The sequence below is a fragment of the Schistocerca gregaria genome, chromosome 1 (assembly GCF_023897955.1).
Source record: "Schistocerca gregaria isolate iqSchGreg1 chromosome 1, iqSchGreg1.2, whole genome shotgun sequence".
NCBI lineage: Eukaryota > Metazoa > Arthropoda > Insecta > Orthoptera > Acrididae > Schistocerca > Schistocerca gregaria.
This window is the reverse complement of record NC_064920.1, coordinates 848,203,677-848,227,948: the sequence shown is the minus strand read 5'-3', so window position 1 is coordinate 848,227,948 and position 24,272 is coordinate 848,203,677. Positions and strand designations below refer to the sequence as shown.

The following is a 24,272-nucleotide window of genomic DNA, read 5'->3' as shown; positions in this document are numbered from 1 at the left end:
GTCAAAATCCAAAAAAGTTGATGGTTGCATATTTATATCGAAATAAACAAAAAAAAATTAATTAATGCGTGAACTGTGGTAAATTGAGCTATCCAACTTGTTATCAGGTCAATACATTTGAAATCACACAGGAAATGTTACTCAACATTTTTGATTTTCCTGTTGTTTTTTTTTTAATTGTAGGCAGACAGCCACAAAACACTGTTTGAAAAAATTTTATAAGTCAATGTTTTTTTTCTGGCAGCCATTTTTAAAATGGTGGTTGGACAAATTTTAATGGAAAACATGGTTTGAGGACAGTTTAATTGCCAAGTTATTTTAAAAGATATCAGAATAATTAAAAATAAAAATAAAAATTATCATACAAGATTGTCAGTCAAACTCTCTCTGTAAAGACTCGGAAAACATTTATCAATCGTTACTTTTTGAAGCCAAAAATTCATATGAAGGAAGCGAGACTCACTAATAATATGTTATTTCTGTGTCGAGTACTTACATAAGCACCTGAGGTATAAGTTTTAGTCCTGAGATGCGCTTTTCAGAAATGACCGAAAACCTTTCAATGTCATTTTTCACAGGTCAATGTCTAAAAAGAGGCTGCATTAAAAACAAGTGAAAATTTTACAGAATGTTCTATATACTCATAGGAATATCTAACAAAAAATTTGACTGAGACTCACCTACATTGAGACTAATAGGACACTGAATTTCAGTAAAAACGCAACTTTTTTACGCACTTGTTCAAAGCCAAATTAGCAAACAAAGGCTTGAAATTGGTTGAATAATGTTTTAATCATTGTATACAATAAATGATCAAATATTCCTAGTTTCAAATAACAACAGGCAGTGATAACAATAGGTAGGAGTTCTAATTCTTAAACTTAACTTACCAATACATTTGTTGTACTACACACAATAATGTTTCTCTATATGTTTAGATTGAAGCTTTAGTTGTAACTATTTGCCAGGTGGAATTTTCATTCAAGAATTATACAAACATGATATTTTATTGCATACTTTATTAGTTATATTGTGTGTTCTACTAGATACTATTATGAGTTCCAGTGGAGTCACTTTTTGTACTATTTTCTTTGCAGGCATCAAAGCCGTATATTTTTTGGAAAGTTGAAAGAAAGATTTTGATCTAGAAGGGTGAAAGAAATGCACTAAAACATCACTGTTACCTTCACTTTTGTCTTCAATTATTCCAAGCCATCACTTCTCCATACAAACAACAAAGCCATTATTTGTGAAAGACGATATGTTTGTAGAAAGTATTGAAGTTTGATAATTATCAAAGTTTGTGCCTTTGGAAGTAACAGTACGCCTTATTTTATTACCACTAATGAGGAAATATCTGTGATAGCTTCTTTTTTCTTTAACTGGTAAACAGCATTCAAATTTCTCAGTCAGTTTTGTTTTGATTTGTTCAATTTCAGGTAAAGAAACAAATATATATTTAACTTGAGTAATATGCTGTCGACAATATTTGAGCATATTTTTTGGAATCAGGATCTATTCTGTGTAAAGTCTTTGAATGGAAGTTTTTGTAACATCTTGTTTTGTTGTTCCACCTATGCCATTGGAAGAATTCTCTCCATGTGATGAAGCACACTACTAGTAAACCAAAATCATTTTTGTGTTGTCAAACATAAATGAAGTTTTTCATATTTTTTGAACTGGCTGCTTGCACCATTGCTAAATTTAATGACCATTTTGACATTACATCCATTTCAACATTACATATGATACCCATAATTTCCCTAATGAGGTGCTGCTGAAAGTGTACACTGTCATGGTCTGGTGAACAAGGTGCCCGCTATTATACATATAGATTTGCAACATACTTTGTTTTCTCTTTTAAAGTAGATGCCAAATGAATGCAGTGTCACTTGTGTATTAGTCCAGTTCATCCTGTAATGTTAAAGGTATAGTTTTCCGCAAAATCACCAAACAGTAGGTTCCTTTCAGGTTTTATTTCATTTTCTTGAAATAATGGACTTGAGCTTTCGAGATAAAGTGATGGGAATTGAAAAGTACCAGGTTGTCAACAACAGAATATAAAAATACAGCACTGGGCACTACCTCTGTAATGAGCTCTATTGGTTTGTACCCATTGTTTTCAAATTATTTCATCAGGCAAGATGCCATGTTCCTTTTTTAAGACATCAAGCAGAGTATCCGGTCCAGGACATTCTGCACAAAGGTCAACCATATGTTTTTCAGTATTAATGTCACATACTCTGGAAGCTATCATGTCTTTATAGTTTGCATTAAGCTTTCCTCCTCCTATCATAAGCTTTGTGTTTTGATGATGCTTGCAGATGCTTAAGAAGCACAAAAATACAACGCTGTCTGGTAGAGCACACAAATAACTGATAATGATAAACTATGCAATAAAATATCATGTGTGTATAATTCTCTAATGAAAATTCCACCTGGCAAGTAGTTACAACTAAAGTTTAAATCTAAACATATAGAGAAACATCATTGTGTGTACACTGAATGCAAGTGTAGTACAACTAACGTGTTGGCAAGTTAAGTTTAAGAATTAGAACTCCTACCTATTGTTATTACTACCTGTTGTTATTTGAAACTAGGAATATTTGATCATTTATTGTATGCAATGATTAAAACATCATTCAACCAATTTCAAGCCTTTGTTTGCTAGCTTGGCTTCAAACAAGTGTGTAGATAGGTTGCATTTTTACTGAAATTCTTTGTGAGATATTCCTGTGAGTATAAAAAACATTCTGTAAAATTTTCACTTGTTTTCATGCTGCATCTTTTTAGATATTGACCTGTGGAAATTGACACTGAAAGGTTTTTTAGCCATTTCTGAAAAGCTCTAGAAAAAACAGGAGTGCATCTCAAGAATAAAACTTATACCTCAGGTACTTATGTAAGTTATGTAAGCACTCAACACAGAAATAACATATTATTGTGAGTCTCTCTTCCGCCATAAAAATTTATGGCTTTAAAAAGTAATGATTGATTTATGTTTTTTGAGTCTTTAGAGAAAGAGTTTGGCTGACACACTTGTACGATATTTTTTTTTATGTATGCCTGAACTTCATTTCATGCTGAACACACTGGCTTTTTAATTATTCTGATATCTTTTAAAACAACTTGGCAGTTAAACTTTCCTCAAACTCCGTTTTTCCATTAAAATTTGTGCAACAGCCATTTTGAAAATAGCTGCCAGAAAAAACAATGGCTTTTAAAAAAATTTCAGTGTTTTATGACCGTCTACCTAAAGGAACCCAATGTTAAAATAATCAGGAAGATAAAAAATGATAGGCAAAAAATTGTATTTATTTTAAGTGATTTGAAATGGATTGATCCTATGCCTCAAATGACAATTGTGTTCTGGAGGAGTTTAAGGACAACCAAAATTTCATAACATTTCTTAGAACCTCAGAGCAACATTAATGGAATCATTGTAATCCGCATTTGGTCTATAGAACCTATGCTACATCATGCAGCTGCAGTTATAGTTGATAACTAACACAACCTCATTCAGTTAAATTCCAGCCTTTGTACATCTCACGGTCTTCAGAAAACCAATTTAGAAGTTAGATAGTGAATTTTTTGCTGTTAATTCTGGTAATACTAAAAAGATTCAATTTTGTAAGAATTAGGGTTGTCTAGTTTTAAAACTGAATTGAGTGCATATTTGTAAAGTTGTGAGACTGGTTTCATATAATTATGGGAAAATCAAGTTAAATAATTATTTGTGAGCATAATCTGATTACATACAATTTTTGAAAACTTTTGCAGGCCAATGTGATTACTTCCATCACATAATTCAAATTTTCCTGCAAATGTCTCCCTAAATCTGAAAAATAATACTATTTAAATGATTAATGGAAAATCTCGTATAAAGATGTGAAACAAATACTAACAAAGAGATAGAGGGGCTGGCCAGTACTTACCTTAGCTCAGTACAGCTGATAGATACACAAAAAACAGAACTGAAAATTTATGTTCCTAGCTTTCGGAACAAATGTTCCTTCATCAGGGTGGAGAGAGGGGAAAGAAAGGGAAGAAGGGAAAGTGGGTTCAGTTATTCACAACCCAGGTTATGAAGCAACAGGGAAAGGAAAACAGGGAGGGTAGCAAGGATGGAGGCATGGTTGTCAGAGGGAAGCCAAATCTGACAACCATGCCTCCATCCTTGCTACCCTCCCTGTTTTCCTTTCCCTGTTGCTTCATAACCTGGGTTGTGAGTAACTGAACCCACTTTCCCTTCTTCCCTTTCTTTACCCTCTCTCCTCCCTGATGAAGGAAAGCTGGGAACATAAATTTTTGGGTCTGTTTTTTGTGTATCTATCGGCTGTATTGAGTTGAAATAATACTATTTGTCAGCCTCGCTGTTTATTTCTCACCGGGAAACATTTTCCTACGCAACCAAATATATGGTATCCCAGAGATGGTAAATACACTATTGATGTTGTGCCTGCTGGTAACTCTGATTATTTGTTGGTGTTCAAAATATGGTGGTTTGAATATTTGGAACTAATGTGAAAGTTACTGTGTTGTGCAAGCTGAAACAATTTTTATATACAGACTTTTTTATGTGAACCCTGAATGACTCTAATTTTATTCCACCTCTAAGTCAGTAGTCAAATGACATCAATCTCATTCTGAATTAGGAGCAATATGTAAATTATAATTATAATTTGCCAAGTCTTCTTTGCTTGCCTGAAGTAAAGCAACAATACAACATCACAAAGTTTCTACATGTTAAAGTCAAGTCCACACACTAGTTGATGCAGCATCTTATACTTCACCATGCGGGAATACTGGTGTTAATCTTATAATACAATTTAACTATGTATTGTTATTAAAATTATAACAAGAGATGGATATTTCACTTGAGTTCTCATTTGCTATATTTTGTATATGTTTATTTTTCATGTAATATGTTTGGTTTTTTACTAATGTATTTAATCAGTTTAGGGTGCACATAAAAAAACTTGGTAAAAATCCTGTTTTTGCTAATAATTAATTTCAGGTATACATTAAACTACTTGATGAAAATGATAACCCACCAGTATTCAGTCAGAGAAATTACCCAGCACTGATAGTGGATAACCTACCACTCCAGCCACCACCACCAATTGTGAAGTGCCATGCAGAGGACCCTGATGAGGGAGTTAATGGAGCAGTTCGATACAAAATAATTTCTGGAAATGAGGGTGGTAAGTAAAAGTAACTGTTCACTTAAGACAAGTACTGGACAGAAATTGTGGCAAACATATGGAATCATAGCATCCTGTGCTAGTTAACATTAATTTAAAGGAACATCAGTTTCAAGGACAGACCCAGCTGAGAGTCTATAGGCATTGTCAGCTCAGCGAAATGTGACAATTCTTCTGTTTATGTAAGTTAACAAAAATTGTTTGGTGATTTGGTAGGAAAGTCAAGTTATACATTAAAAAACCCAAGACAGAATAAAAACAGTATATTCATATCACATTACATATTGATAGAGAGAAGCTGCATTTATAGTTTTCATGATAATAGTTACCTAGTTGGCTCAGAAACAGCTAAGTGAAAAATCTGTGCAATTCACAGATTTATTTATTTATAAAAGACGACTTCATAATTTTCCTTTGTGTGAGACCGCACGTACAAGATATGTGTGCCAATTTTAAATTCTAGAGTCTCATAGTAACCTGCCTTCATTGCTTCCACATAGTCTTTCATTGATTGTATCCATATCTGTTTGTATTTTGATATATTGTGAAATTTCAAACATTCACAAGTGCTGCAGTAAACTCAAAGTGTTATTGTCACTCGTAGACTTAAACTTATTTGTGTTCTTTTACAATTTTTGAGAACAGTAGGCCTACCTTCATTGAAAACAATATTTTCTAATTTCATGGTACAATTACAGGAGAAATAGTCATTTATGAGAATTTTTTTATGCTTACAAAACTATATTTTCAAAAGTTACTGGTACAAGTGTTTGGAATGCATAACTTATGTGATAGCGAACCAGCATTTGTGGTTAACACTTACTTCCAAAGAATGGGTTCCCCTCGAATTTCATTGGATATCAATACAAATAAATGTGCAATTTTGAGAATTTCCTGAAGCTATCATTGTCTTACGCATAATCTAATATTTAGTAAATCGGAATTTATGATTTATTTACTCAAGCAAACATTCCAACTACCAAATTGTATTGCATCTAGTTTTCCCTTAAAGAAAAGTACATACTAAATATTTTTATTGTAAATTGACTCTATTTTTGAGTTTGCTAATAACTATAATTAACCTCAAAATGCTGTATGAAATTAGTAATTTTTACCAAGGGCTTTTCTGTTGCCTTAATAGAAGTATCATTTTGCGTATTTGCTTCAGTTCTTATTGGAAATTAGCAGCTTCTAGCTCAAGAAATTGAAAGATTATCAGTGGGCTTAATTTAAAGTTATTTGTTCACTGTCCTGTAATACACCACACCAGCTAAAATGGAGCCGCACACTGAATGCTGTTCTCGAAAATGGAATGAGTTGGTTGAATTTTGGAAGCAGCCAGAAATCACCCTCACTACTGGCAGCTGCTGCAAGTTGTTTTGTTGGAAGAGCTCCCGAGAGTCATGTACCTGTGGTACTGGTACCAAAGGTACACCAAGTACTGTTTGCTCCTGTGGAGCCTGTCTCCTCTGCAGAAAATGCAGGATCTGTCATTACTTGTCCACTAGACTGCGAGTGGCATGTCAATGGTATATCTAGGTATCCAGTACAGGGTGGACGGGGACCAGAGATGACTTTGATTGTTGTACTGATCCCCTTATCTAAAAACTTTGAGATGCAATCTTTCACTGAAGCTGAAAGTTAGTTTATGGCACTCACTTCACCTGTTTTGTCCGTTGTCAAGAGGAGACAAACAAAAAAGGGTAGGGGTCTATTAATTGTCGGCAATTCTATTGTACTGCAAGTGATAATACCCCTTAGGGAAACAGTAGTGAGGGGCATGAAAGGACACCAGATAGACACAGTGTGTGCCAGAGGGCTTCAGTCAACATGTTGAAGAGGCTATTCCAGCAACCATTGAGGGAACAGGGTGCAACCAACTGCAGATTGTGGTGCATGTAGGAAGAAATGATGCCTTTCGTCTGGGCTTCGAGGTCATACTTGGATCATTCCAGTGACTAGCAGACAAGGTTGAAACGACCACCCTTGTGCATGGAGTATCAATGAAGCTCACAATTTTCAGCTTTGTCACCAGAATTTATCATGCCCCTTTGGTTCTGAGTCAACTGGAAGGACTGAACCAAAGACTTTGAAGCTGACTCTCCATCCAATCCAGACAACGGGATAGCTGTAGGAAACCCAGAAGTATCCATGTAAGATTGAAAGGAATACCTCTCACAGGTGACAGTATTAAAATCCTAATGGTTAACTGCCAAAGCATTTGCAACAAAGTGCCAGAGTTTGAAGCACTCCTGAAAAGTAGTGAAGCCCACATAATACTAGGTACAAAAGCTGGTTGAAGCCTATTACTGATAGCAGGGAGATTCTTGGGGAAAATTTAAGTGTATATCAAAAGCATAGGCAAATGGGGAATGGAGCTGTTGTAGTTGCTGCAGTAGACAAGAAACTCAAATTCACTAAGATAGAAACTGAAGCTGCATGTGAAAATGTTTGGATAAGACTCAGTATTAGGTGTGGGCATAAAACGATAATTGCCCACCAGGCTCATCTAGGCCATGCCTAGTGGAACCCCATCTGTTGATAGTCCCAACGAGCACCAGAGAAACATGAGAAAAGTTGGCTGTCCGCAGAGCCATCCCTAACCCCATATTGATTCGCCTCACAGCTCCATCGAGGTGTAGTCGATCATGATGCCGGAACAGCTCGACAAAGTGTATGTTGGTGCCATGAGTCAGGGAAGCTATCTTGTCCAGGTCACCACCTGTGTCATGTGCCCCACCCACTTCACATGACTTAGCCCTGCATTTGGCTTGAAGACACTGGTGGCCTGGTATGCTGCCCCTAAACTTTCCCTTAACTGAGGCCCTACGCCTCCTAAGTCATTATACAAGTAGTATCCATCCTATCCCTTTGTATGAACTGAGATAATCAGGAAATGAACTGAAAATGAAGTGAACATTACTTTATTAGGTTATCAAAACATAATTTTTCCAACTTTTGACAATAACATAATAATGAAATCTTTGGTTGTAGTATGAATAATGTCAGAAATAGAATGATGCAAAAGCCATTATTAATTCATTTGCTAAAAATAGAGTAACTTTCATAATAAAAAATTGATAATAAAACTTTATGTAACTTGGACACTGAATTTCATTGTCAAAGCACAATTCTAATTTATAGGTTGTGGCATAATTTTTAACTTTTATTACAAAAGAATAACAAAATAACCGCTAAATTTAAACAAAATCTCTGCTTGCTACAATTATGACAGTCAGAATTACAATGAATAATGTAACAAACAGTTTCTGTTTACAGCCAGTAAACAATCTTACTTTAATTGATCTTTGTTTGCTATTTGATTATTATTGGACTACTGTGACATGTGTGGTGTGAAGTACTTGAAAGTGTGTGTTAGGTACTGTTCCTATATCATGTTTCCAAGAACTAATCTTACGTAAGATTGCTTATGAGTATAAAGTTCAGTTTCAGTTTAATTATTCTCATTACCAGTTTAATTATTCTTGTTCCAGTGAGGAACTGGCAACCGTTGAATATTTCATTAATAACATACTTTGAAAACCTTTCTTCCAATTTTTCCACTAAATACAGTTAATTAAAAACTAGTTACATAATTAAAAATATATAAAATTAACTGAACTTTGTTTCTAATCATCATTGCTAAAATAATGAGCAGTGACGATTCAGTTAAAACTTCATCTACTTCTCTCAGTTTTGCATTATTCTTCAGAGTAGGTGCCTTTTCCCCACATGTTAGGGGCTTGGTACATGGTCATATAGAAAATCCTAATTAGCCAGAGAGGTAGGAGGGTCATACCTATCATGGTCACCACATATAACCCTCCTACCTCTCTGGCTAATTAGGCTTTTCTATATGACCATGTACCTAAAGTCCCTAACATGTGTTTCTTGCTTGAGGAACATGTGGTACATTATAATTGAAGAGGGGTTAACTCAGCCACAATTCTAGTACGTAATCTGATATGGATTCCATTGAGCACTGGAGCTTTGTTCAGTTTTAACAATTTCAGCTCTTTCTCAGTGCCACTGACACTAAAATATATTTCACTTATATTTTCAGTGATACAAGAATTACATCTCAGCAATACTCCCAGATTTTCCCTAGTAAAGAAACATTTGAAAATGGAGTTAAGCATTTCTGCTTCTGCTTTGCTATGCCATTACCTTACCTGCTTACTTCCCAACAGATATCTTGTGCACTGGGTAACGAATGACCTGTCTTGGAGGGGTTTCCAAGTTCACTGACCAACATAGTTCTACCTATAAGATGACTGCATTTCAAAGTGTAATGTAATTACCACTCTGGTAGTTAAATTACCATTTGTACATCACTGATAGTACAAAATATCCATGTTTAATGCTTTATACAAGGCAGTTAAACACATTTCAACACATTTTATATTTTTTTTCCTGCAAGTCTTTCATTTTGCACTAACTTAGAATAGATACTAAGATTCATATTGCCCATGAAAAGGACTTTCCTGGTTGATTTTAATGTAGAATGTGACCATAAACATCACACTATGACAGCACTGCAATTTCAGCTCCTTAGAGCCATCTTGTTGTGTGTTTGAGCATGTGAGATTTATCACTGCCATTAGCTCATGTTTAACCTCATCAACATAAATAATTCACATTTTTCAGCTTATGTTCAATTTTGAACTCATACCCTTTGAGAAATACCTATGAAACAGGAAAATGAAAATAAAGAGGTGAATTATTGTCTGTGCTGACAACTATTACACTGCTGGCTAAATTATTACTTGCACAATCACTGATAGTATAAGGAGCAATGTCACAATTTGGACTTTACAAAGATATTTCTTTTAGACACACTTTTCTTTTCTGGTCATTACTGACATTGGTGTGCACTTTACAAACAAATGGCAAGTGTGGTTTTTTTCCCACATTTGATGATATCTTTTTGACAGAACATTGCCACTAATTCTGCTCAGGCCAAGACCTGGAGATGAAACCGTTTCTTGGTGTTCATTGTATTACACTAAAAAATAATTTCCCAACTCTACAAGCAACTAGGAGAGGATTCATTTATTTTCTTTCACCAATATTTTGTGTCTCCTTATAAAGCAAGAATGCATTTGTAATGGCCATAATGCACTATTAGAAGAAGAATTTCTTCCTCCATTAGAATGAACATGATGCATGAATGACTAATTTAATGAAATGCATGTTTGTTTTTCTTGGAGATTAATTTTTTATTTCTTTCTACCAAATTTTATGGTAGCTGTCTGTAACATTGGGAACAGATTTTTGTCTTTCAAAAAGCAGTAAATTGAAAATCAGCAGAGATAAAATAATATTTTGTTTATTCTTTTATATTACTATTTAAAATTATTTATTTTTAGAAATACACAGAAAAAATACTGTAGGTGAATTACACCTTTTACATTATGATCCATTAATCATCATCTTTTGAGAAGAATTCTTATACTGAAATTGTTTGGAGCACATACTGCAGTGGTTTGAACATAAGAAGGCAAGTTGTGGTGCATTACGTGGGGTGGTAAGAGGCAGTTTACCACATGAGGCTGCAGCTAGTAGTACCGTTCTGTCATATCTGACTGTAGCGTGCTCGAGCATTTGATTTTCATGCTAGTGTAGATATGGTGAAGACAATTAACAACTGGCGTTTTCATAATGGGTAGCGTAGAGTAAATATGACAAATATTTTCTTAAGAAGTAATAGCAGAAGTTTTCTGAGCATATAACTTTATCTAGGGACAGTCAGAAGCAGGAGCAATGAGCCAATGTGGCAATTACACCAGCACTAGCAGAAACCAGGATAGGTAATGGTAGGAAATTGTAGCATGAGACAAGGACAGAGAGCACAAACATGATGCCACGAAGTTTGATCTCTCCCTCTCTGTGCAGACTGTATTAAACATACAGCCTTTTCTTGAAAAATGTTCAAACAATAAGTGAATGGTGTCAAATATTTAACTAAAAGAACAGGTGCCTTTTTATTTCTTATTCATTTGCAAATATATAAGGGGTAATTAATTATTAAGTAATCATATTCCGTATTTGTTGAGAAATAGCTTGCAACAGTTGTTCTCTTTTTGTATTCATGACAATTCTACAAAACATTGTGTCAGTTGATTTCTACAAGAGAAAAAATAATTACTTCTGGAAACAATGTATTTTATAACTGCAGTTGATGAAATCCATGTAAGACTACAATGCGACTGAGGCTAATGTTACTAGCTATATCAAAATATCCCAGCCAGTATGGAATTCATGGCAGTGCATCAGATATAATGGTCTTTTCATCCCATACATGAACAGAATGTGGAAAGAATGATAGCTGATATTCTTCTATGTGACTTATTACAAGGCTAATTTTCATCTAATCCTCCATTTAGTACTCAGTTTTATTCACCACCTCCCCCCCCCCCCCCCCCCCCACCTATCACACACTTTTTCTGTCAATAATTTGTATGATAACACAACCTTATTTCCAATGCCAATGATCTGATTTTACGTAGTTAATGTTCTTCTTTGTTGCAGATGTTTTCCACCTAGATCCAGTATCTGGAATATTATATGCTACAACATCACTTGTCGGGAAACCAAGGAAGTTCCACATAGTGGTAGAGGCAAGAGATGGTGATGGTCTCGGAAAACATGCGGATAATGCCACTGTGGAAATAAAAATACTTTCTGTGAATCAGAATAAACCAGAATTTATCATGCCTGCTCTTGCCAATGCCACAGTTGAGGTTCCTGAGGTAATTAATATTTCTGTACAAGTGCTCTTGAAGAAAAAGCGGAGAGGTATGGGTTTTATGTCTATTCATTTCTGTTATATTTGTTTGCAGAACGCTGGCATCGCAAATTATTTGGTCATGACAGTGAAAGCTGTTGATAAAGATTCTGGAGAAAATGGCCGAATTAGCTACCATCTCAGGGTTGGAAACAACATAACACAGGAAACTAATGAGTTCTCTATCAATGCTGACACTGGTGAACTAAGAACTAAAATAATTTTAGACAGAGAAGTTCAAGCTAAGTATGAAGTAAGTATTTTTTGCTCATAACACGTGTTGTTATATGCATGGGTAATGTCAACAAAGTATAAATTACAATATTATATTTTGTGCACACATAGAAATTATTTTTACAATATTTTAAAATTAAACAAATCAAATTGTTGGACAATAACTAATTCTGTATTGAACATTTGGTTTTATATGAAATTTAGTACTATACTTATTTCTAGAGTAGGACTGTTTGTTACATTATTATTCACGTTAAATCTAAAGTATACAGGCATTTATGGATAATCTGCTATTTAAATCACTTTTCAAAAATGTCTTCTGTCAAAATATTAAGATCATTTGGTAAACAAATATGAAAGGCAGCTCCTTTGACACACTGATTTTTTGTGTTAAGATTTGTCTTCTGTTAACCAAATGGAAGTCTGTTTTATGCATTGTACCATGGTTGTGAATTTGTATGTTCCAGTTTGTGACCTTAATGTCTTCTTTCACCAGAATAATGGTTTGTAGATTACACATGGCATTAACTGCGAGTTTATTGAAACTAGTAAACAAGTTTCTAAGTAATGTTCCTTGTTTCCCTTCCACTACTATACTCAAGGCTCTTACTTGCAATATGAAAACTCTTTACATATTAGTTTGGCAGGTCCCACCTCACAGTATTATTCCATAAGACAAGAAAGTATGCAGTTCAAAGTAGACAGTCCAGAGGGTTTCAGAATTAAGGTTTTGTGATCATCTCCCTTAACACATAAACAGGACATTACAATTTTGCAGGCATGGTCAGCCTGCAGCTTCCATGAAAGTCAGTCATCTGTGTAGAAACCCAAAAATTTACGTCCTGAACTGGTTTTTGCGAGAATCTCATCATTCACAATATTTTGTCTCTTTGAACCACTCAGTTTAAAGTGTACAGTATTTGTTTTTTCTATGTTGACTTTTAAGTTGTCTTCTTTAATGCGAGCTCTTGCCTTTTCAAAAATATTTGGATCAGTTCATCAAAGTTGGGCAAAGTGTGAGTACAAGAGACATGAGACATGTCACCAGATACATAACGATCACATGCCTATTATCTGGAGAACTTGACAAATCATTTACATAATGTATGAAGTGGAATGTAACTAAAATGGAGCACTAAAGGAGACCAAAATGTATAATTCTTATTCTTGGTCGGCTCCTCTCTAGTACTTTTCCATTGTTGTTGTTGTGCTCTTCAGTCCTGAGATTGGTTTGATGCAGCTCTCCATGCTACTCTATCCTGTGCAAGCTTCTTCATCTCCCAGTACCTACTGCAACCTACATCCTTCTGAATCTGCTTAGTGTATTCATCTCTTGGTCTCCCTCTACGATTTTTACCCTCGACGCTGCCCTCCAATACTAAATTGGTGATCCCTTGATGCCTCAGAACATGTCCTACCAACCGTTCCCTTCTTCTAGTTGTGCTGCAAACTTCTCTTCTCCCCAATCCTATTCAATACCTCCTGATTAGTTATATGATCTACCCATCTAATCTTCAGCATTCTCCTGTAGCACCACATTTCGAAAGCTTCTATTCTCTTCTTGTCCAAACTAGTTATTGTCCATGTTTCACTTCCATACATGGCTACGCTCCATACAAATACTTTCAGAAACGACTTCCTGACACTTAAATCTATACTCGATGTTAACAAATTTCTCTTCTTCAGAAACGCTTTCCTTGGCATTGCCCATCTACATTTTATATCCTCTCCACTTCAACCATCATCAGTTATTTTGCTTCCCAAATAGCGAAACTCCTTTACTACTTTAAGTATCTCATTTCCTAATCTAATTTCCTCAGCATCACCGCGACTTAATTCAACTACATTCCATTATCCTCGTTTTGCTTTTGTTGATGTTCATTTTGTATCCTCCTTTCAAGAAACTGTCCATTCCGTTCAACAGCTCTTCCAAGTCCTTTGCTGTCTCTGACAGAATTACAATGTCATCGGCGAACCTCAAAATTTTTATTTCTTCTCCATGGACTTTAATACCTACTCTGAATTTTTCTTTTGTTACCTTTACTGCTTGCTCAATATACAGATTGAATAACATTGGGGACAGGCTACAATCCTGTCTCACTCCCTTCCCAACCGCTGCTTCCCTTTCATGCCCCTCGACTCTTATAACTGCCATCTGGTTTCTGTACAAATTGTAAATAGCCTTTCACTCCCTGTATTTTACCCATGCCACCTTTAGAATTTGAAAGAGAGTATTCCAGTCAACATTGTCAAAAGCCTTCTCTAAGTCTACAAATGCTAGAAACATAGGTTTGCCTTTCCTTAATCTATTTTCTAAGAAAAGCCGTAGGGTCAGTATTGCCTCACATGTTCCAACATTTCTACGGAATCCAAACTGATTTTCGCCGAGGTCGGCTTCTACCAGTGTTTCCATTTGTCTGTAAAGAATTCGCGTTAGTATTTTGGAGCTGTTACTTATTAAACTGATAGTTCGGTAATTTTCACATCTGTCGACACCTGCTTTCTTTGGGATTGGAATTATTATATTCTTCTTGAAGTCTGAGGGTATTTCGCCTGTCTCATACATCTTGCTCACCAGATGGTAGAGTTTTGTCAGGACTGGCTCTCCCAAGGCCGTCAGTAGTTCTAATGGAATGTTGTCTACTTCCGGGGCCTTGTTTCGACTCAGGTCTTTCAGTGCTCTGTCTAACTCTTCATGCAGTATCCTATCTCAGATTTCATCTTCATCTACATTCTCTTCCATTTCCATAATATTGTCCTCAAGTACATCGCCCTTTAATAGACCCTCTATATACTCCTTCCACCTTTCCACCTTTGCTTAGAACTGGGTTTCCATATGAGCTCTTGATATTCATACAAGTGGTTCTCTTTTCTCCAAAGGTCTCTTTAATTTTCCTGTAGGCAGTATCTGTCTTACCCCTAGTGAGATAAGCCTCTACATCCTTACATTTGTCCTCTAGCCATCCCTGCTTAGCCATTTTGCACTTCCTGTCGATCTCGTTTTTGAGACTTTTGTATTTCTTTTTGGCTGCTTCATTTACTGCATTTTTATATTTTCTCCTTTCATCAATTAAATTCAATATTTCTTTTGTTACCCAAGGATTTCTACTAGCCCCTGTCTTTTTACCTACTTGATCCTCTGCTGCCTTCACTACTTCATCTCTCAGAGCTACCCATTCTTCTTCTACTGTATTTCTTTCCCCCATTCCTGTCAATTGTTCCCTTATGCTCTTCCTGAAACTCTGTACAACCTGTGGTTCTTTCAGTTTATCCAGGTCCCATCTCCTTAAATTCCCACCTTTTTGCAGTTTCTTTGGTTTTAATCTACAGTTCATAACCAATAGATTGTGGTCAGAGTCCACATCTGCCCCTGAAAATGTCTTAGAATTTAAAACCTGGTTCCTGAATCTCTGTCTTACCATTATGTAATCTATCTGAAACCTGTCTATATCTCCAGGCTTCTTCTATGTATACAACCTTCTTTTATGATTCTTGAACCAAGTGTTAGCTATGATTAAGTTGTGCTCTGTGCAAAATTCTATCAGCCGGCTTCCTCTTTCATGTCTTAGCCCAAATCCATATTCACCTACTACGTTTCCTTCTCTCCCTTTTCCTACTACCAAAATTCCAGTCACCCATGGCCATTAAATTTTCGTCTCCCTTCACTATCTGAATAATTTCTTTTATTTCATCATACATTTCTTCAATTTCTTCATCATCTGCAGAGCTAGTTGGCATATAAACTTGTACTACTGTAGTAGGTGTGGGCTTTGTGTCTATCTTGGCCACAATAATGCGTTCACTGTGCTGTTTGTCCACCCCCATGAACCATGGACCTTGCCGTCGGTGGGGAGGCTTGCGTGCCTCAGCGATACAGATGGCCATACCGTAGGTGCAACCACAACGGAGGGGTATCTGTTGAGAGGCCAGACAAATGTGTGGTTCCTGAAGAGGGGCAGCAGCCTTTTCAGTAGTTGCAGGGGCAACAGTCTGGATGATTGACTGATCTGGCCTTGTAACATTAACCAAAACGGCCCTGCTGTGCTGGTACTGCGAACGGCTGAAAGCAAGGGGAAACTACAGCCGTAATTTTTCCCGAGGGCATGCAGCTTTACTGTATGATTAAATGATGATGGCGTCCTCTTGGGTAAAATATTCCGGAGGTAAAATAGTCCCCCATTCGGATCTCCGGGCGGGGACTACTCAAGAGGACGCCGTTATCAGGAGAAAGAAAACTGGCATTCTACGGATCAGAGCGTGGAATATCAGATCCCTTAATCGGGCAGGTAGGTTAGAAAATTTAAAAAGGGAAATGGATAGGTTAAAGTTAGATATAGTGGGAATTAGTGAAGTTCGGTGGCAGGAGGAACAAGACTTTTGATCAGGTGAATACAGGGTTGTTGTTGTTGTGGTCTTCAGTCCTGAGACTGGTTTGATGCAGCTCTCCATGCTACTCTATCCTGTGCAAGCTTCTTCATCTCCCAGTACCTACTACAACCTACATCCTTCTGAATCTGCTTAGTGTACTCATCTCTCGGTCTCCCTCTACGATTTTTACCCTCCACACTGCCCTCCAATGCTAAATTTGTGATCCCTTGATGCCTCAAAACATGTCCTACCAACCGATCCCTTCTTCTAGTCAAGTTGTGCCACAAACTTCTCTTCTCCCCAATCCTATTCAATACCTCCTCATTACTTACGTGATCTATCCACCTTATCTTCAGTATTCTTCTGTAGCACCACATTTCGAAAGCTTCTATTCTCTTCTTGTCCAAACTAGTTATCGTCCATGTTTCACTTCCATACATGGCTACACTCCAAACAAATATTTTCAGAAATGACTTCCTGACACTTAAATCTATATTCGATGTTAACAAATTTCTCTTCTTCAGAAACGCTTTCCTTGCCATTGCCAGTCTACATTTTATATCCTCTCTACTTCGACCATCATCAGTTATTTTACTTCCTAAATAGCAAAACTCCTTTACTACTTAAAGTGTCTCATTTCCTAATCTAATTCCCTCAGCATCACCCGATTTAATTGGACTACATTCCATTATCCTCGTTTTGCTTTTGTTGATGTTCATCTTATATCCTCCTTTCAAGACACTGTCCATTCCGTTCAACTGCTCTTCCAAGTCCTTTGCCGTCTCTGACAGAATTACAATGTCATCGGCGAACCTCAAAGATTTTATTTCTTCTCCATGAATTTTAATACCTACTCCAAATTTTTCTTTTGTTTCCTTTACTGCTTGCTCAATATACAGATTGAATAACATCGGTGAGAGGCTACAACCCTGTCTCACTCCTTTCCCAACCACTGCTTCCCTTTCATGCCCCTCGACTCTTATGACTGCCATCTGGTTTCTGTACAAATTGTAAATAGCCTTTCGCTCCCTGTATTTTACCCCTGCCACCTTTAGAATTTGAAAAAGAGTATTCCAGTCAACATTGTCAAAAGCTTTCTCTAAGTCTACAAATGCTAGAAACGTAGGTTTGCCTTTTCTTAATCTTTCTTCTAAGATAAGTCGTAGGGTCAGTATTGCCTCACGTGTTCCAACATTTCGACGGAATCCAAACTGATCCTCCCCGAGGTCCGCATCTACCAGTTTTTCCATTCGTCTGTAAAGAATTCGCGTTAGTATTTTGCAGCTGTGACTTATTAAACTGATAGTTCGGTAATTTTCACATCTGTCAGCACCTGCTTTCTTTGGGATTGGAATTATTATATTCTTCTTGAAGTCTGAGGGTATTTGGCCTGTATCATACATCTTGCTCACCAGCTGGTAGAGTTTTGTCATGACTGGCTCTCCCAAGGCCGTCAGTAGTTCTAATGGAATGTTGTCTACTCCGGGAGCCTTGTTCCGACTCAGGTCTTTCAGTGCTCTGTCAAACTCTTCACACAATATCGTATCACCCATTTCGTCTTCATCTACATCCTCTTCCATTTCCATAATATTGTCCTCAAGTACATCACCCTTGTATAAACCTTCTATATACTCCTTCCACCTTTCTGCCTTCCCTTCTTTGCTTAGAACTGGGTTGCCATCTGAGCTCTTGATATTCATACACGTGGTTCTCTTCTCTCCAAAGGTCTCTTTAATTTTCCTGTAGGCAGTATCTATCTTACCCCTAGTGAGATAAGCCTCTACATCCTTACATTTATCCTCTAGCCATCCCTGTTTAGCCGTTTTGCACTTCCTCTCGATCTCATTTTTGAGACGTTTGTATTCCTTTTTGCCTGCTTCATTTACTGCATTTTTATATTTTCTCCTTTCATCAATTAAATTCAATATTTCTTCTGTTACCCAAGGATTTCTAGCAGCCCTTGTCTTTTTACCTACTTTATCCTCTGCTGCCATCACTACTTCATCCCTCAGAGCTACCCATTCTTCTTCTACTGTATTTCTTTCCCCTATTCCTGTCAATTGTTCCCTTATGCTCTCCCTGAAACTCTGTACAACCTGTGGTTCTTTCAGTTTATCCAGGTCCCATCTCCTTAATTTCCCACATTTTTGCAGTTTCTTCAGTTTTAATCTACAGGTCATAACCAATAGATTGTGGTCAGAGTCCACATCTGCCCCTGGAAATGTCTTACAACTTAAAACCTGGTTCCTAAATCTCTGTCTTACCATTATATAATCTATCTGATACCTTTTAGTATCTCCAGGGTTCTTCCACGTATACAACCTTCTTTCATGATTCTTAAACCAAGTGTTACCTATGACTAAGTTGTGCTCTGTACAAAATTCTACTAGGCGGCTTCCTCTTTCATTTCTTAGCCCCAATCCATATTCACCTACTATGTTTCCTTCTCTCCCTTTTCCTACACTCGAATTCCAGTCACCCATTACTATTAAATTTTCGTCTCCCTTCACTATCTGAATAATTTCTTTTATTTCATCGTACATTTCTTCAATTTCTTCGTCATCTGCAGAGCTAGTTGGCATATAAACTTGTACTACTGTAGTAGGTGTGGGCTTCGTATCTATCTTGGCCACAATAATGCGTTCACTATGCTGTTTGTAGTAGCTTACCCGCATTCCTATTTTCCTATTCATTATTAAACCTACTCCTGCATTACCCCTATTTGATTTTGTGTTTATAACCCTGTAATCACCTGACCAGAAGTCTTGTTCCTCCTGCCACCGAACTTCACTAATTCCCACTATATCTAACTTTAACCTATCCATTTCCCTTTTTAAATTTTCTAACCTACCTGCCCGATTAAGGGATCTGACATTCCACGCTCCGATCCGTAGAACGCCAGTTTTCTTTCTCCTGATAACGACATCCTCCTGAGTAGTCCCCGCCCGGAGATCCGAATGGGGGACTATTTTACCTCCGGAATATTTTACCCAAGAGGATGCCATCATCATTTAATCATACAGTAAAGCTGCATGTCCTCGGGAAAAATTACGGCTGTAGTTTCCCCTTGCTTTCAGCCGTTCGCAGTACCAGCACAGCAACGCCGTTTTGGTTAATGTTGCAAGGCCAGATCAGTCAATCATCCAGACTGTTGCCCCTGCAACTACTGAAAAGGCTGCTGCCCCTCTTCAGGAACCACACGTTTGTCTGGCCTCTCAACAGATACCCCTCCGTTGTGGTTGCACCTACGGTACGGCCATCTGTATCGCTGAGACACGCAAGCCTCCCCACCAACGGCAAGGTCCATGGTTCATGGGGGGGGGTATACAGGGTTATAAATACAAAATCAAATAGGGGTAATGCAGGAGTAGGTTTAATAATGAATGAAAAAATAGGAGTGCAGGTAAGCTACTACAAACAGCATAGTGAACGCATTATTGTGGCCAAGATAGACACAAAGCCCACGCCTACTACAGTAGCACAAGTTTATATGCCAACTAGCTCTGCAGATGATGAAATGTATGATGAGATAAAAGAAATTATTCAGGTAGTGAAGGGAGATGAAAATTTAATTGCCATGGGTGACTGGAATCCGTCAGTAGGAAAAGGGAGAGAAGGAAACATAGTAGGTGAATATGGATTGGCGGGAAGAAATGAAAGAGGAAGCCGTCTGGTAGAATTTTGCACAGAGCATAACTTAATCATAGCTAATACTTGGTTCAAGAATCATAAAAGAAGGTTGTATGCATGGAAGAATCCTGGAGATACTAAAAGGTATCCAATAGATTATACACTCCTGGAAATGGAAAAAAGAACACATTGACACCGGTGTGTCAGACCCACCATACTTGCTCCGGACACTGCGAGAGAGCTGTACAAGCAATGATCACACGCACGGCACAGCGGACACACCAGGAACCGCGGTGTTGGCCGTCGAATGGCGCTAGCTGCGCAGCATTTGTGCACCGCCGCCGTCAGTGTCAGCCACTTTGCCGTGGCATACGGAGCTCCATCGCAGTCTTTAACACTGGTAGCATGCCGCGACAGCGTGGACGTGAACCGTATGTGCAGTTGACGGACTTTGAGCGAGGGCGTATAGTGGGCATGCGGGAGGCCGGGTGGACGTACCGCCGAATTGCTCAACACGTGGGGCGTGAGGTCTCCACAGTACATCGATGTTGTCGCCAGTGGTCGGCGGAAGGTGCACGTGCCCGTCGACCTGGGACCGGACCGCAGTGACGCACGGATGCACGCTAAGACCGTAGGATCCTACGCAGTGCCGTAGGGGGCCGCACCGCCACTTCCCAGCAAATTAGGGACTCTGTTGCTCCTGGGGTATCGGCGAGCACCATTCGCAACTGCTCCATGAAGCTGGGCTACGGTCCCGCACACCGTTAGGCCGTCTTCCGCTCACGCCCCAACATCGTGCAGCCCGCCTCCAGTGGTGTCGCGACAAGCGTGAATGGAGGGACGAATGGAGACGTGTCGTCTTCAGCGATGAGAGTCGCTTCTGCCTTGGTGCCAATGATGGTCGTATGCGTGTTTGGCGCCGTGCAGGTGAGCGCCACAATCAGGGCTGCATACGACCGAGGCACACAGGGCCAACACCCGGTATCATGGTGTGGGGAGCGATCTCCTACACTGGCCGTACAACTCTGGTGATCGTCGAGGGGACACTGAACAGTGCACGGTACATCCAAACCGTCATCGAACCCATCGTTCTACCATTCCTAGACCGGCAAGGGAACTTGCTGTTCCAACAGGACAATGCACGTCCGCATGTATCCCGTGCCACCCAACGTGCTCTAGAAGGTGTAAGTCAACTACCCTGGCCAGCAAGATCTCCAGATCTGTCCCCCATTGAGCATGTTTGGGACTGGATGAAGCGTCGTCTCACGCGGTCTGCACGTCCAGCACGAACGCTGGTCCAACTGAGGCGCCAGGTGGAAATGGCATGGCAAGCCGTTCCACAGGACTACATCCAGCATCTCTACGATCGTCTCCATGGGAGAATAGCAGCCTGCATTGCTGCGAAAGGTGGATATACACTGTACTAGTGCCGACATTGTGCATGCTCTGTTTCCTGTGTCTATGTGCCTGTGGTTCTGTCAGTGTGATCATGTGATGTATCTGACCCCAGGAATGTGCCAATAAAGTTTCCCCTTCATGGGACAATGAATTCACGGTGTTCTTATTTCAATTTCCAGGAGTGTATAATGGTAAGACAGAGATTTAGGAATCAGGTTTAAAATTGTAAAACATTTCCAGGGGCAGATGTGGACTCTGACCACAATCTATTGGTTATGAACTGTAGATTAAAACTGAAGAAACTACAAAAAGGTGCTAATTTAAGGAGATGGGACCTGGATAAACTGAAAGAACCAGATGTTGTAGCGAGTTTCAGGGAGAGCATAAGGGAACAATTGAGAGGAATGGAGGAAAGAAATACAGTAGAAGAAGTATGGGCAGCTCTCATGGATGAAGTAGTGAAGACAGCAGAAGATCAAGTAGGTAAAAAGACGAGGGCTAATAGAAATCTGTGGGTGACAGAAGAAATATTGAATTTAATTGATGAAAGGAGAAAATGTAAAAATGCAGTAAATGAACCAGGCAAAAAGGAATACAAAAGTCTCAAAAATGAGATCGAAGTGCAAAATGGCTAAGCAGGGATGGCTAGAAGACAAATGTAAGGATGTAGAGGCTTATCTCACTAGATACTGCCTATAGGAAGATTAAAGAGGCCATTGGAGAAAAGAGAGCCACTTGTATCAATATCAAGAGCTCATATGGAAACCCAGTTCTAAGCAAAGGTGGAAAGGTGGAAGCAGTGTATAGAGGGTTTATACAAGGGCGATGTACTTGGGGACAATATTCTGGAAATGGAAGAGGATGCAGATGAAGATGAAATGGGAGATACGATACTGCGGGAAGAGTTTGACAGAGCACTGAAAGACCTGAGTCGAAACAAGGACCCGGGATTAGACAACATTCCATTGGAACTACTGACGGCCTTGGGAGAGCCAGTCCTGACAAAACTGGCGAGCAAAATGTATGAGATAGGAGAAATACCCTCAGACTTCAAGAAGAATATAATAATCCCATTCCCAAAGAAAGCAGGTGTTGACAGATGTGAAAATTACCGAACTCTCAGTTTAATAAGTCACAGCTGCAAAATACTAACGCTAATTCTTTACAGACGAATGGAAACACTGGTAGAAGCGGACCTTGGGGAAGATCAGTTTGGATTCTGCAGAAATGTTGGAACACGTGAGGCAATACTAACCTTACGACTTACCTTAGAAGAAACATTAAGAATAGGCAAACCTACGTTTCTAGCATTTGTAGACTTAGAGAAAGCTTTCGACAATGTTAACTGGAATACTCTCTTTCAAATTCTGAAGGTGGCAGGGGTAAAATACAGGGAGTGTAAGGCTATTTACAATTTGTACAGAAACCAGATGGCAGTTATAAGAGTCGAGGGGCATGAAAGGGAAGCAGCGGTTGGGAAGGGAGTGAGACAGGGTTGTAGCCTGTCCCCAATGTTATTCAATCTGTATATTGAGCAAGCAGTAAAGGAAACAAAAGAAAAATTCGAAGTAGGTATTAAAATTCATGGAGAAGAAATAAAAACTTTTAGGTTTGCCGATGACATTGTAATTCTGTCAGAGACAGCAAAGGACTTGGAAGAGCAGTCTAACGGAAGGGACAGTGTCTTGAAAGGAGGATATAAGAGTAAAATAACTGATGATGGTCAAAGTAGAGAGGATATAAAATGTAGACTGGCAATGGCAAGGAAAGGGTTTCTGAAGAAGAGAAATAAATTAACGTCGAGTATAGATTTAAGTGTCAGGAAGTCGTTTCTGAAAGTATTTGTATGGAGTGTAGCCATGTATGGAAGTGAAACATGGATGATAAATAGTTTGGACAAGAAGAGAATAGAAGCTTTCGAAATGTGGTGCTATAGAAGAATGCTGAAGATTAGATGGGTAGATCACATAACTAATGAGGAGGTATTGAATAGAATTGGGGAGAAGAGGAGTTTGTGGCACAACTTGACAAAAAGAAGGGACCGGTTGGTAGGACATGTTTTGAGGCATCAAGGGATCACAAGTTTAGCATTGGAGGGCAGCGTGGAGGGTAAAAATCATAGAGGGGGACAAAGAGATGAATACACTAAGCAGATTCAGAAGGATGTAGGTTGCAGTAAGTACTGGGAGACGAAGAAGCTTACACAGGATAGAGTAGCATGGAGAGCTGCATCAAACCAGTCTCAGGACTGAAGACCACAACAACAACAACATGCTGTTTGTAGTAGCTTACTCGCATTCATATTTTTTTATTCATTATTAAGCCTACTCCTGCATTACCCCTATTTGATTTAATATTTATAACCCGATATTCACCTGACCAAAAGTCTGCTGCCACCAAATTTTACTAATTCCCACTATATCTAACTTTAACCTATCCATTTCCCTTTTTAAATTTTCTAACCTATTTGCCCGATTAAGGGATCTGACATTCCACACTCCGATCCATAGAAGGCCAGTTTTCTTTCTCGTGATAACGACGACCTCTTGAGTAGTCCCCGCCCGGAGATCCGAATGGGGGACTATTTTACGTCCGGAATATTTTACCCAAGAGGACGCCATCATCATTTAATCATACAGTAAAGCTGCATG

At 38.4% G+C, this 24,272-nt stretch overlaps 1 protein-coding gene across 3 annotated transcripts in view; it reads left to right on the top strand.

Annotated features, from left to right (window-relative positions):
• LOC126272689 (cadherin-87A) overlaps positions 1-24,272 on the top strand; it is a 663,064-nt gene that overhangs the window by 577,840 nt on the left and 60,952 nt on the right. For all 3 annotated transcript variants that reach the window (XM_049975716.1, XM_049975724.1, XM_049975733.1), the window contains 3 exons: positions 5,018-5,204; positions 11,736-11,956; positions 12,047-12,244. In XM_049975716.1, the coding sequence (XP_049831673.1) occupies positions 5,018-5,204; positions 11,736-11,956; positions 12,047-12,244 (606 nt within the window). The remainder of the gene's footprint in view (positions 1-5,017; positions 5,205-11,735; positions 11,957-12,046; positions 12,245-24,272) is intronic.